Source organism: Sinohyriopsis cumingii, chromosome 9 (assembly GCF_028554795.1).
Source record: "Sinohyriopsis cumingii isolate HCF-2022 chromosome 9, ASM2855479v2, whole genome shotgun sequence".
NCBI classification, from domain to species: Eukaryota; Metazoa; Mollusca; class Bivalvia; order Unionida; family Unionidae; genus Sinohyriopsis; species Sinohyriopsis cumingii.
The window spans coordinates 22361867-22377709 of NC_142969.1; the positions used below are offsets into that span (position 1 = coordinate 22361867).

The 15843-nt window shown below is 34.2% G+C and overlaps 1 protein-coding gene across 1 annotated transcript in view; it reads right to left on the bottom strand.

Moving 5' to 3' along the window:
* Positions 1 to 15843, bottom strand: part of LOC149791382 (uncharacterized) — a 48678-nt gene that overhangs the window by 27592 nt on the left and 5243 nt on the right. Inside the window, exon 2 of the mRNA XM_089971344.1 lies at positions 12649 to 13221. Coding sequence (XP_089827470.1) covers positions 12649 to 13221 — 573 coding nt within the window. The remainder of the gene's footprint in view (positions 1 to 12648; positions 13222 to 15843) is intronic.

Consider the following 15843-nt stretch of genomic DNA (forward strand, 5'->3'; position numbering starts at 1 on the left):
TCTTTTCCTGAGCTGCTAGTATCTACTTAGCTTTCGTCCAAACCATGTTTGGGGTGAAAAATAGACCCATGTACTTTGTAACAAGGCACACGCTCAATATGATCTTCTTTGAAAAACCAAAGTTCCTTTTGCTTGAGATATCCCCCATTTCTGAAACAATGATTTCAGTTTTATCAAGGTTAACTATCATAGCAGTTTTATCGCAGAAACGTTTGATAACATTTTGTTCTGAAGTAGCTTTACTGTATCAGTGCAATGAGCAACATCATCAGCATAAAGTATTGCAAAAATATCATCAATATCCTCTGAGATAAACACACCTCTGTTGCATTTGAGCTTCAGCTGTGCAAGAAAATCATTAATAAAAAGGGAAAACTTGATAGGGCTTAAAACACAACCTTTCCTTGTACCTAAAGTACATTCAAAGTAAGTAGTTAAACCTTTAGGCATCTGGATACAGTTTCAGATTTCTGTACATATCTATTAAAATGTTTTCTATTTTACCATTCATACCCATGCATATTATTGACAACCATAATTCATCATGCTGTACTTTATCAAAAGCTTTTTAAAACTGACAAAAAGGCAATAAAATCTATCTCTTCTTCTGGATATATATTTCTGAGCTAAAGCCTGAATAATCAAAATATTGTTGCATGCAGAGTATTTTTCCTAAAGCCTGCTTCTACTTGTCTATCAGACCATTGTCTTCTGCCCGTCTATCAGACAATTATCTTCTGCCCACATATATATACGAGTATTCAATGTACCAATAAGAGAAATATCTCTGTAGTTGTTTGGATTACTCATCACTACACTTGTATATACAGTCAAACCCGGTTATCTCGATTACATCGGGGGTGTAAAAAAATCGTCGACATAACCGGGTCCCGAGATATCCGGGTTCATAAAAACCGGTAATTTTAAAAATGTCCTTGAGCATTACTCCTGTCTCTTGCTGGTGTTTACTGGAATCCCCTCCCACTGCATGTTACAATAAAATAAACAAAACGCTTAATTGATAATAAAATGAAATGAACTAACCTGGTGTTGTTATCATTTATTCCTTTTTTATCATCATAAGTAATTTATTAAAGAAAAAATATATCTATGAACTCCTTATATCACATGTAGCGTATGCATCCATTACTGTAGTGTGCATCACTTATGTCAGATAACACACGACGCATTTTTATAATTGATGTGAATATTGAAAAACAAATCATGTTTGGTTGTACTCAGAGGTTTGAATATGTTATCAGATTGAAAAATGGATCAAAGAAAATCACAAACGAGAGAGTGAGAGAGAAACATCCACCGATTGCTTTCAGGCACCCGCCATTCACGCATAACGCGGTGTTAGGTGCAAAATAACCAAGATTGTATTATATCCAGGTTAATATATGACAGTATCTCGCAGATAAAGATCAATAAATGTTTTTGAAAATACATGTACATGTACATGTACATTGACTGTGAGTGCAAATGAGGAAAAGCGATCCTATAAACCAACTCTGCTAGACGCCATCATGTATGCCCGTGCAGCTTGGAACAGTGTATCGCCGAAAACCATTCAAAACTGCTGGTTCCATTGTATTTTTCCGGAAATTTCTGATGAAGAATTTCACCAGCAGTGTTTAATTGCACAAGAAATTAAAGAGCCTCAATCAGAAATAGGTCTTGAAGTGATGGCTGATGAGATTGCGGACTCCATAGGCATTGCTCGGGATGAATTTTCTAATTATGTTCACGTGGATGATGATGCCAATGCCTATGGTGAACTTACTGATGAGGAAATAATCCAATCGGTGACAACGAAGCAGATACAATCATGCAAGCAAGATGATGATGATGATGATGATGATCAGCCTATCACTATCCCAAGCTACAGTGAAATGGCTGAATGCATTAAAAAAATGAAATTGTTTGTGGCAAGTGTCGACGGTGCCGAGCATATGTATGAAAACGTAAGTGCTTTTGAATCGTTTGTTACAGATCAGCACCGGAGTAAACAAAAGCAGACTGATATTACTTCATATTTTCTACAAATCGATCGCTTTTGCTGACTATTTCTTGTACAATTTCTGTGAGATTGACGTTAAAAAGTTGCATTTCGTCGAATTAAGCGGGTCCACATGTTACTTCGGACCGAAACTTATGCCCGACATAACCGGGTTATCGACTTAACAGAGGTCGAGATAAGCGGGTAAAAAATAGCATAACAAAGAAGAATTTTTTCGGGACCGGACCAAAACGCTCGACATAAGCAGGTTGTCGAGATAACCGAGGTCGAGATAAGTGGGTTTGACTGTAGATGCTTTGGTAACCAAGTCCTCTCTCTCTTTTATTAGGTATTTACTATTTACTACATCCGGTAGGTAATCAAGCTGCTGTACAAGAAGATAACTGCTGTCGTCACTAATGAATCTGTTTTTGTCAAGTGTTTTGTATTTAGTTATGTTAACCATGATAAGTGCGGAGTGATTTCTAACCCCTCTCAAAGTATATATATATATATATATATATATATATATATATATATATATATATATATATATATATATATATATATATATATATATATCATCATTTTTTTCCTGTTTGTGCATAAATGCAAAATGTAAATAAATAAAATATATTAAATACAAATTAAAATTTATAAAATGGCCAGTCCTTAACACAAACTGCACATAAGATTGATCCTCGGCCAAGATCACTAAAATTTAGGGACCATGATATAGAAAACAGCTACAAGACCTAGTGACTGAGGATGGAAGTATATGTCATAAAGAAATGTACCAGGAAGGAAACCAAAGAGACAAGCTGCATAGTCTTTGTGAATATGACCAACTGTAAAATAATAAAATGTAAATACCAAAGAGTAACCCCTGAAAATAAAATACTTTTTTCTTCCAAAATCTTTTTGATTTTTGTTTAAACAGAAAAACAAACAGCTGCACTATGGGGGATACAGACCAACATAAAAGCCTTTGAAATTTTCAATGGCTGTAGAGGGCCACTTCAAAGGCCGATATCTTAACATAATCAAAGGATGGAGAAGTGCTGACAAGTAAAACAGTATACAGTTCACTGTTTCTAAAAGAACTTTGATAAATGGTCTAATTGTTGTTGAACATGATCTGTGGATTATAAATTGTTATGACTAAAATTCCCAACGGAAAAATGAAATGCAAAGGAAATAAACTAAGGAATAGAAAAACGGAACACAATGGAAATAAAATAAGCAATGGAAATTATTTTTATTTGTTTTGTTTTCAATGAAAAAAAATAGAAAGAAATTTTTAATCATCAGAAATGACTCTGAATTGCACAATAGAAAATAGAATTAATTTTCAGAACTGGCGCTAATAAATGTATGAAACATGCGCATTTGAGAAAGTACGCAATCACCGTAAGCAAATGGAAATGATCACTCACGAAATAATGTTCACTGCTGAATTTTTTATAGTAAAAACAATGTATCCCCCATGGGTGTAAAATTGAGGGTAAAATAAAACCCTTTGGTGTCAGAACTGGGGGTCAAATAAAAAATGTGAGGGTCAAAAATTTACTGACAAATTTTCATCAGACTCGTACTTTTTCAGACTGAATAGGATACTGCAACTTGCATAACATGCTCTCTCTCTCTCTAAACATACAAATAAACCAGATGCACAACTGACAAACAAATGCATTGTCCATTCAAAGAATAATTTTATTAGTTCATTTTTCTTTTAGTTTAAAGTCGTACTTTTGACAGTCTTCTTATAATCTTTTTGTAGCAATATTATAGACCAAAACATTACATATAAGCCAATACAAAAAGCAAAAAAAAAATCTTTTTAACCAAATGGCTGTTAATTTACTGCGTACTATCATTGGTTTCATTGTGCATCGTCCTCGAACACATTTATCCAAAATTCAAGGAGGCTAATGATTTATCTTCTTTCTAATACGTTACACTTGAACTTAAAGATCTTATTTTTTATTGCAGCAAAGTTAAAAACCAACAAAATCTGCAACGACCCCCTGACTCTGTAATCCAAATAACGCATTTGTCTTGGCAAGTTTACGGATTTCTTTGTTGTGAAGAATATCTTGGGTTATAATATGTTCTCCAGATATCATGTGGTGAATGAGGGCAGATTTTTTTAAACCCTGTCACGAAAGGAGTATTCACTTTTGCAATCTTCGCAATCACGCGATCATAAGTCACACTGGCGGTAATCCTAATGGTTGTGCCGTGTTCCAGTCAAGGGAATTATTTTCTCCATTTTTCAGTTAGATCCAGTTACTCTTTTGTTGTTCTGCTTCTTTCACTTTCTTCAATAATCATTCTTAGTGCACGCCGTTTTAATCTGGAGATCACTTTCTAGCGCAACAAGCACTGAGGTTAAACATCTAGACATCTTGTTGAGATCGATGGAAATCGCATGAGCACTCGCAAGATATGGGGAAGCTACTCCATCATAGCATTGCCTATGCTAGTCTGGTTCCCTGTTTCTTATGCTCCCTGTGTTGCACTCCGCTATATGAATTATGGAGTGCAACGCAGGGAGCAAACAAGGCAAGGAACCAGTCTATATGCTCGAAGTAAACACGATGCAATCCCTCGTCCAATGCATTGGATATTAAATAAACCCTGATCGCATTATGCGAATTCTTTGTGTAAAAAAACGTAGTATCAAGATTGGTTGGCAGTTATCAGCATCACCTTAGAACCAGATCTGTGAATAGGAGTTACTTTTGCAGTTTTCCATATTTTGGGGACAGATGAAGTTGCAATACTTAAATTAATTATTTATGTTATGCTATCTACAATAGCAGAGGCAGAAGATTTAATGAGTCGTGGACCAATCTGATCAAGTCCTGTAGCTTTCTTGGTATCAAGTTCACAGACATTTTTTAACAAAGTTTTTTGATACTGGTGGGATAGAGAAACATACCTCCTTAGAGATTTTGCTGCCGCAGAACTTTTTCAGTTCATTAAAGTTGTTTTCTATCACTGGTTCTTTTAACTTTGTGGTAATGTTGGTGAAAAAATCATTGAAAACATTTGCAATGTCAGTGTCATCATTGACTATGGTGTCATTTACCAGAAGTGAGTGAATTTTATTTGTCTGTTTTTTGTGCGTTCCCCACGTGAGTTCATGTTGCTCTTTTTGTTTTCAAGCAATGATTGATAAGTTCTTTTTAGCTTTTTTAATCATACTTGTTATTTTATTTCTCCATACTTATATTGTGTATGGTTTCCTGTAGCCTTGAATTGGTCTCATGTTTTCATAGCATCTAGGATTTCAGTAGTAAGCCCATTAGGTTGAATTTCAGTCTTTACTCGATGTACTTTCAGTGGTGCATGCTTGGATACTACATCCATGAATAAGTCAGTCCACACTCTCATGGCTTCATCTATGTCATCCAAATTTTGGATCATATTCCATGGAACTTTATAAAGGTCACTGAGAAATTGTTCTTCATTAAAATTTTTGAATGATCTGTAAGTGATCGTTTTGTGTGTATTTTTCTTGCATTTAACCTTTCTTGTCAAAAAAGTAGGATAGTGGTCACTAAGACCAACATTCGGTACATTAACACAAGCCACACTGTCTGGTAGGTTGGTATAAATGTGATCATTAAGAGTGCTTGGTTTTTCTGTTACCCTTGTAGGCTCATTTACCAGCTGGTCTAGGCCTAATGATTTGATAAATTCCATCCAGTTGTTTCTTATTTGAGTATTGAGAAGGTCCTTATTTATATCTCTGAGTATATATGTTTCTTTCTCCTGTGGTAGAACATTTTCCATTTGTTTCAAGAAGTTATCATTCCAAATTGCTTTGGAGGAAGGTGGCCTATAAATGAAACCAACAAGGAATGATTTTGCATTATTTTGAAAAATTTCCACCCAGATACTCTCAATTTCATGTGACTCTATGTCAAGTCGCCTTTCTACATTTACATCTTCCCTAATCTATTATGAGTTATGCATGTGATTATACTTTCATTACAACTTTAAAGAACTTAAACTCTTGCTGAAATATTATTTTCCATCTAACTAATAAAATGATACTCCAATTGTTCAAAATAATAATAAATTTCCTGTTCAGTTGTCATGAATGTAGAATGAACAGTTGTGAGGTACATACAAATAGTGAATGGGAAAAGGAAAACTGCAAATAACAGCCTTTGTGCATTGCAGCTGATTATTATTATTATTATTAATAATTATTTTGACAGTGTGATCCTGCTATAACATGATAGTTGGGAGCCATAGAACCCAACTGTGTTATAGACTGAACCGTGTTATAAGCAACCAGGTCAGTTAGCTGAAGAAAATGATGCATGTACCCCAAAAAATTTGCAGACGGAGGGTGGGGTGGGGGGAGGTAGATAATAAATGTGGGCACCAAAATGTGTTTCACTGGTACAGTTACCATCTTAAATCGATGCATATTCAATGAGAAATACACCTGTAGTGAAAACAGAGAAGGTATATAAAATATTTTACTTTATTCAGAGAACCACACATTGGTACATATACGTGTCTACGTATAGCATGAATAGAGTATCAACACCGTGTTCTCACCTGCGAATCCCATTACATACACTGAATCCACAATACATGTAATTCCATCAAAAATATGCACACACACAGATTTAAAACATTCAATAATTTTGTTAAAGGTCATATAGGTCTGAATTCAGTGGGGAAAAAAAAGAGAACAATCACGTAACAAATGATGAAGCAGATTTACTTTTCAGTACATCCCAAGTCGGTAAAATTTGCATTTTAAGCCACCATTGGTAGTGTTCGTAATCATCAACTTTTTTCTTGCAAAAAGGAAACATTCAAGCATAGTAAACGTGTTCCAGTCACCTAGGAAAAGGAAACAATCCATCAGATTCCATTGCTTTTATTTAAGTTTGGTACTGACTTCCTTTGAAGAATTATGTTTTTACTAAAGATTGGAGTCAGCTTTCTTTGATGAAGGGTGCATGTGTTATTGAAGTCACCGCTACAGGACAGCTTTGGAGAACCAAACAAATGCCAGTTTATTACTGTGGCAGCAACATCAGATAACTGTATTGCATGACTGAGACTGATCTTTTTTTCCATTTGCTTAGTACGTTTGCATTACAATTGGTGCTTCAAGGTAATCTGCTTTCTTTGAAATTTCAGCAAACTATTTTATCTGGGTATATTTTTTTTAAAAAAAAGGAATTGGCCATCGTTTGGTCGATTGTATAGTTACTGTTCCTCCTCCCAGCCTACTGAATAGACCAACAAGATCTTGTTTCTTTTTTTACATTTATGGTAGCGGAGTGATGCTACCTTCCACACATGTCAGAAATTTAAAAATAGTCAAAGGACGATAGAGATGCAGTGTTCTGGTCTGATGACATGGATTACTACAGAAAATATGAGTGTTCTGTAGGATTTAATTCTGAGTGAAAAGAAAAGGAATTTAACTTACCATCCACATACAAATGTCAGTCTTTGTAAATATATTTAATTACTAGCGAAAGGCCGAAATTCCAACGAAAGATAGATTATGAGATAATGCCTCGTCCGGTTGATCTCTGCTACCAGAAATGTCAACAAAAACAAAAGTGGATATCTCCCAGTATACAGTACTCATGCTAGATGTCAACATTGCACTGTTAAGATTGTTTGTCAATACTGACAAAGAATTTGCTCATGTAACAAGAAATAAATTTCAGTACATTTTATATCAATGGTTTTCTTTCATGGGGCCTCTGAATTTTTCCACTCCAAACCAATGGTTGTCAAGTTTAAACAGCCCACAACATTGTTAACAACAACAACAAAAAAAATCACCTGATGGTAAATTTTGCCGCCAGCAAGGAAAACAAAAAATCACAATTTGCAACATTGGTGAAGTCTTGCGCGATCCCTGAATAAATGTTTTACACGTTATTATTTGTACTTTTGAGAAGAAAAAAATATTTTTTCATGTATGAGAAAAACAAAATTTCAGGAGCTATGAGAAAAACAAAATTTCAGGAGCCATGCCATGATCATCTTAACTTTTTACATATTTGTCATACTTTTAAAAAAGAATTTTTTTGTGTGTGTACAAGAAAATACATGTATGTGAAATTTCGGGAGCTATGCCACAACCGTGTTATATCCAAATTCGTGTTATAGCGGAGTGTGCTATAGCGGGGTCACACTGTATTACCAGAAGATTCATAATTAGAAAAATACAGATTATACAGTACATGGTTTTTGTGTGAAGCTGTCAGTAGGTGATTTCATGGTATTTGTAACAGCCAAGTTCTTCAGTTTACCTGGTATTAAATGCCAACTAAAGTTTGCAACAAGAAAATTTGATTAAATTATTATTTATAATGCTATTAACTAGATCATTAAGAATCAAGCATTTGTAGTTAATTGTTTTGAGAAGCCCTTCTCTCTCATATCAACTTACGTCAAGTCATTTTTTGTATGTTGGAAACATATAGCTCAAATGTATCTCATGTACTATCTGCTATTTACTTTTTCTCTGTCTTCTTCATGAAACTAATCCCATCTGTACAGATGGTTTGTCCACAAAACACAATTTTTCTTCTGGGTTGTGGGTCTTCGGCTTGCATGTTTACATGGAATCATCAGCTTTAATAGTATCAGCCAAAATTGTTCAAAAATGTATACCCTATTCTTGTGTGGTATTTATAAACTCAAAAACGACATCAACACTTTTCAAAATTGGAAATTCTTACTTAGATTATCTATGTATACCCAAATATCGGAAAATACTATATGGGTCAGAAAAATGTGTTTTTACAAGGACTACAATTCCCTAAAGTTTTCTCGAATTTATTTTCCTTCACATTATGCAGCAGTGCTTCTTTCATTAGGAGTTGCCATTTTGTTGCTATCAGTTCTTCCATATTTCCTAAAAGAAAATGTATCATTCTTTGCAAGAAACCATTTTATAAAATGGATTCTCATTTGGAGAAAAAGAAACATTTTGAGACAAATTTATGTAATTCACCAATAACATGGTTGGTCAACACACAAATAGTTTACTGCAGAGAAAAAAATGGAGTGGGGAGGCATATATATATATATATATATATATATATATATATATATATATATATATATATATATAAATTTTGGGGGTCATTACTGCCATTTAAATCATATCACGCTATATTGCAACAAAAAGACTGTATTGCAGTATGCATCAATCTGTACTCCTACAAATCAGACAAATTTGACAACCCACATGATACTGTCAATGTGATTTGCAAAATTTTATTTCTTTTTAAATTGAATTTTTGAAATAATAAATAAAATGTTTTATCAGCTGTGTTTTTCCTCATGCCAAGAAACACTTAGACCAATTATGCAGATAGCTTTATTCAGAAACAAATTTGCAATGAAAGTAATGACCAACTTTCACATATGGATGTTCATAACACGTGTCTGGTGAGTACCAGCAGTCATTCTAGAACAGCTCAGGATGTCGCATTTACAGCATACTGCTAATAATTGATCAATTCTAACATCTACCCCTCTTCCTTGCATTTAAAGTCAAAGCAAGTCCAAACAGTGCTCTTTGCCTGCTTATGGAGCAAAGTATTCTGGCTCGGTGATTAACCATAAGCCATTAATGAACCACGCATTTGACCAGTTATGGTGTACTTTCATGACACAAAGCATTATTTTCAGTAAGCAAAAACAGTTCCATACTATTGGAGTTAAAATACTGATATGGAGAAATTTGTGCTGATACAAATTGCAATATGGTAGTGTACCAATATATTGTTATATTTTAACACACCATATATATACACTAAATCCTGTTATAAGCAGCCTCTGCTATCAGCAACCACCTATCATTTCCAACCACAATGATAATGCACAGATCAATTTTATTAAATAAATGCTGTCATGAGCGACCACCTGCTATACGCAACCAGCGACCAGGATGTCTTGGCAAAATATGCAGTTTGACACTGCTATGAATGACAGCATCGCAAAAACAGAGATAAACTTTGTAAACCAGACTAAAGCCTGGTTCCCCGCGTTATTGTAGCTACTGCCCATATGTACAAGTAGGACCCAGTACCCAGCACTATGAACAACTGTATCAAGAGAACAGAACCAGACATCACTAACCTTTATATGTGTGTGTGTGATTTGGATTTTTAACAAAGCTTTAACAATTTTTCAGTCATATCGCTACGATGTCTGCAGTGTTGCAGTTTATAGTGATGTCTAGCACTGGGGCATCACTCCGCAGACATGTAGCATGATGTCCCACCCAGTCACATTATCCTGATACCAGGCCAACCAGTCTTAATACTAACCTCTTAATATTGAGGCAGCTGTTAGTACAATTTCTGTAAGTCTTTGGTATGACTCGACCAGGGATCGAACCCACAACCTCCTGCATCCGAGGCGGATGCTCTAACCACTAGGCCACTGGAGCGGTCTAACCTTTATATAATCATTTGTAATAATGACTCCTTGAATAGTAAACATAATTCTGATAAAAAAAAACAAACGAAAAAAGAACAAAAAATAGGATTCTGGCTACTTGTTTGTATATAGTGACAGACAGTGACAGTCCATAAACCAGGCTAATGTACATATCATGAATTGGCACTGTAGTGCCGAAATTAAGGTAGTGGTTGTGTATATTGTTTGTCTTTAGAACTTCATTAATTGTTATTTGTGCAAAGCACATATGTTTTTATTTTCCCAAAGCCTAGTCAAAACTGTCTTAACAGTCAATATTACAACTGTGCACTAATGCTGTAAAAACTGCCAACTAAAAAGAGGCAAATTATTGTAACTGAAAATAGTGAAAAATAACAGACCACTTGCAAAATAGCAGTTTAAACGTTGGTAAAACAAATTTAGGGTGTTATAAAGGAACAGGAGTAAAACAAATATGATTTCATATGCTAATACATGTCCATGTGATCTTCAAATGTAAATGTGATTTCGTGTTTAATGATAGAAGTATATCTTTATTGCTATGTAACTTTGTTTTCAGATGAATTCATAAATTTTTTTGGCAAGAACTATTAATAATAAATAGAATATATGTACAGTGATTGTGGTTATTCCTTTAAAATGTTCTGAAACTGGACCTTGGAAACTTTTTGTGCAAACCTGTTGAGAACACCTGTCTTGAAATACCATATATTGTTAGCAGAAGGGGCGGTCTCTTATAACAGGTTTTACTGTGTGTGTGTGTGTGTGTGTGTGTGTGTGTGTATATATATATATATATATATATATATATATACACACACACATAGCTGCCAACCTTCCAGGCTCACAATTAGTGAAAATAGGGATAAAAAGTCGTGAATTTGGACACGAATTCGTGAATAATACTATGACAATAACTCCATCCATTCTGACTACTCCGACCGTCAATACTACACTATATCAAGTTCGCAAAATAAAAATAAAACACTATATATATATGCAGAAATATTTATTTATCAAGACATGATACTGTGGCAGACTTGAACTTCCTCAACTGCTTGATCGTAAATTTGTTTTCTAAACAGTTCCGACTTCTTGCCTGCTGGTTGATCTTGGGGACTAAAATTGCTGACAAATTTTCTGCAGCTAAGGAGGCCTTAAAGTCTGTCTTATTTTTCCTCACTAAAGAAAATACTCTTTCGCTGTCACTGTTGCTGTGAGGAATGCACAGGAGCTGCAGCATTTTTGGTTCTTCCACAGGAAAATTTGGAAGCGATTTTCAAGTCCGGGAACATGTCAGAACAAATGTTTAGCATGGTCTCCAGGTGATAAAGGTAGATTGTGTTCAACACAAGAAAACTCACAAATAATGCTTAAGCATTGGTAGCCTGCGGGTCTTCCACCAATGGTTTAAAATATTCCAGAGCTGAAATCTGCGAATTCTTAATTTTCCCAACTTCTCTGTGTTTTTTGCAACCGACATTCTTCCTCACATCGTCTCTGCGATGGCACACTGAGTGCAAAAAGCATGAATGAATATCAATGTTTAATGGCAGAATGCATGGCCAATTTTTGATATATTCCAAATTAAACTTCACTTTTTGAGTGATACATTTCTTTTTCCTTGGTGGTGAAGACATTTTCAAAATCATACATGCGATGCTGAACGGTAACTCGAATCAGTGTTTTGACGCATGCGCGGAGCAAATTTCCGGTTAGGCCCCAGTTTCTCTCAAAAGCATTTGTAAAACTACTCTTATACATATAGATTAAAACAGGCTAAAATGCTTGTGACCGGGCCAACTGTACTAATCGGCTGTAGATTTATTAATATCGTGACCAGCGGTACCGGACCGTTTCGGCAACTGCGAATATCATGACTAGCGCTTAACGGGAAATCGGTTATTTTATTAAAGATTTAAAATAACTGAGGATCGGGAAAATTCGTGAATTTTTGTCTTACGGCGTGAATTCGTGAATCGCTGAAAAAGTCGTGAAATTCACACCAAATTCGTGAGGGTTGGCAGCTATGTATGTATATATATATATATATATATATATATATATATATATATATATATATATATATATATATATATATATATTTGCAATACAAACATTTTCTGATTATAATCAGAACTCAGAGTGCAAAAAGGAAGAATTTAAGAAATTACCTCATTCCGAAACCAGTATTTCAGGAGGGACTTTGAATCCACACAGCAATCATCATGATATCTGCAAGTCAACTTGGCAACACTGTTCAGCTCTTTCACAGAAAACATACTGTCCAAACAGTCAACAACAGAATCAGGGCACTGGCACTGCATGAACAATTCAAACTTCAAGTTCTGGCTGAGGTTTCCAAGAATTTTCTCGAGACTGCCAGTTATGAATTCTCTGATATGGATGCAAACGTTTGCATCAATTGAATGGTGTTTGAATGCTGCCAGAGTGACTCTTGCAAAAATAACATAACTCTTGAAATACAGAGTCAGTCTATAAATATGGCTGATTTCAAATACACAACATCCACTAAAAATCTGATTTGTTCCCCGCTTCTTGTGTATTGGCCATTTTGCAACACAGGCAGCAAGAAGCCTGTGAAAGATAGGGGACGGTAGAAATTTCCCCATAAAGACAAAACAAAGGACTGATGAGCTCCTCATTCTGGACTGTACCATGGGGGAAATAACTTCCCCTGGTGTTGCTTGGCGAAGCATACATGGGGCAAGAAAGAAATCCTCTGCCTGAAAATACAAATTATTTTTTAAACAGCAATATTCAGGGTATTTTGCAGAGATTTCGTCTGCTATATAACTTAATTAGAATTTTCATTAATATAAAGACAGATTCTCATGATCCTGATACCAGATGAACAAGGCCCATACTAATTCTTCAAATGCATTATAATACAATATAGCTCATTTCAAATGTGACAACAATCTTTAAATCAATGTCTGATAAAGAAAAGTATTTGACGTATCTGTCCTATGACCATATTAGTTGAGATGCTCACACAATAAATAATCATAGAACATATTAAGGCTGAGATAAAGAATTAAAAGCACTGGATTCAATGAAAGGCCAACTAAACAATCTACTTACATATCACACAAGCAATATTAACTAAGATTTCCATCCAAAACGGTTTCTGTGACTCAAGCACATGATCAATTTCAAAGAAATGTATGTTGACATGAAAACATACAGGAAGGACTAATATATATATATATATATATATATATATATATATATATATATATATATATATATATATATATATATATATATATATGTTGACTGGGATTGATATTTTCTACAAATATGCATTAACTAGGATAGAAAAGTCTAAGAAGGGATCACATACAGATACATTTGTAAGAGTGAAAACCTGAAAACCTTTCAATGATGCGAAAAAAATACAACCACTGGACAAGCAACATAAAATACTGCATACTTCTGCACATACTCTGACAGAAAGCGTCTTTGATATAAATTATTAATAAGGCTTCTAAAACTAGAATGTGGAGATATTTCACTCCGAACAAAAGCAGAAAATTGGAAGATTTATTTCATAAGCTAACTAAAAGATGTAATTATATTTATCAAAGGTCAAAAGAAACAACACCAACTGAAGGTACAGATCCAGGCACCAGATCTACTGATTAACTTATTTCATTATTAAACACCTCTGAATTATGAATATATACAATATGTCAGGATGATGGAATTTCAAAATAATGTAAAAGGCAGGAAATCTAGCCTTGAAATATATTTTTTATAATTTAAATTTACCAATTGTAGAGTCCTCAGTGGTAAAGCAGGGGTGGGTGGTTGCTGTCAACATTTATGGACAATATTTTCTTTTTTAATACTTACAGCTCTCCAATGCCAAATGGTTGGTATGTTTCTCAAGAATACTATGCATCCTAATGCTATTTAAATGACAAATGATAGTTAAGTACTGGTTTCTTTTGTTTTCTTAGATGAGGTATCAAAATTTATCTCGTTTATTGCCTCAAACTACTTAAGAAATTCCTTCCATATTAATGGTTGTGATTTTATTTATGATGATTCTTTGCTTTGGGGAATTTTTATATGTGTTGCACTTGTACAAAGAAAATATCTTGCTTAAATAGAAGGGAAAGTTTATACTTTAATAATTGTATCTGTTAAGCTGAAAAATGAGCAGAACATTTAAAAACTGCCATCAATATTCAAAGAACTGCATTTAACTTGTTAATTATCTTGCACATCAATCTGCTGTCCTTGAGGTTATATTCATGTTTCAGAATTTTAGAAATGCAGTCAAAATAAAATTTTATTTAATTTCTTATGTCTGCATCTGTAATATTCTTCACTACTTCACTAGTTTATTCTTTTGGACAACAAATGGCACATTACATTTATGAGAGGAAGCAATCTGTTGTTGACTTGAGATGTTTTGAAACTTGACATTTCATCTTCCTTTAGATTTTTTAGTTACTTCAAAGACAAATATTTGTGCCACACTCGCTTCTACATCATTTTGCAAAAATAAAGCACCATTTGATATCCAAAATGTTTTCCATCAACATACTTGTATTAGCATCCATTAAAACAGGAAAATATTTTATTTGGAAGTTTTGCACATCCACTGGAGCAGCATTCTCATTATCTTAATTAGCACAAGAATTAAACTCAGTGAAAAATTATAAAACAAAGAAAATGAACATTTAAATAACAGAATAGGTAGACACTGTGTATAGCTGGAAAGGTAATGGTAATTTAACTGTTGGCCAGTTGATACAAAGAAAGCTGACCAGTGTCACACAAAATTTATTGTGCTTCAATGATATATTTTATGTTTATCTACAGGTGTATGTCTTGTTGAAAATTAGCTAATTTATTAACTAACCATGCAATCTGTTATTAGGTGCACTGTTCACATCAAGGCAAACCCTGAGGTGATCAGTGTACAAATCTTTAACACTTACTAAATTCAATATTTTTGCTCTCCATCAGACTAATACCTGGTCATTTCTTCAAACTGTTGCTTCATTTATAGCTTTGAGAATATACTTTGAACTTAATTCTTACTCAGCAATCGTATTTTCTATAGCTGAATTATGACTTTTTTTGAATCAGTTTATGTTCTTCTTACACAGTATCAAGACACATTTTAAACCCTGTGATGAATTAAGTGTAACATTTGCTGACGTTGTACTAGCAGCAATACCAAAAGTTCTCTCTCTCTCTCTCTCATGATGTAGTCGTAGAAGAAAGGAATTCCTTTCCTGTAGGTTTTATTATGAGATGTGTTCGGTGAACTGAAATAATCATAACACATTGAAGATGAATATTTTCCAACTCATAATCATAGTCAGCAC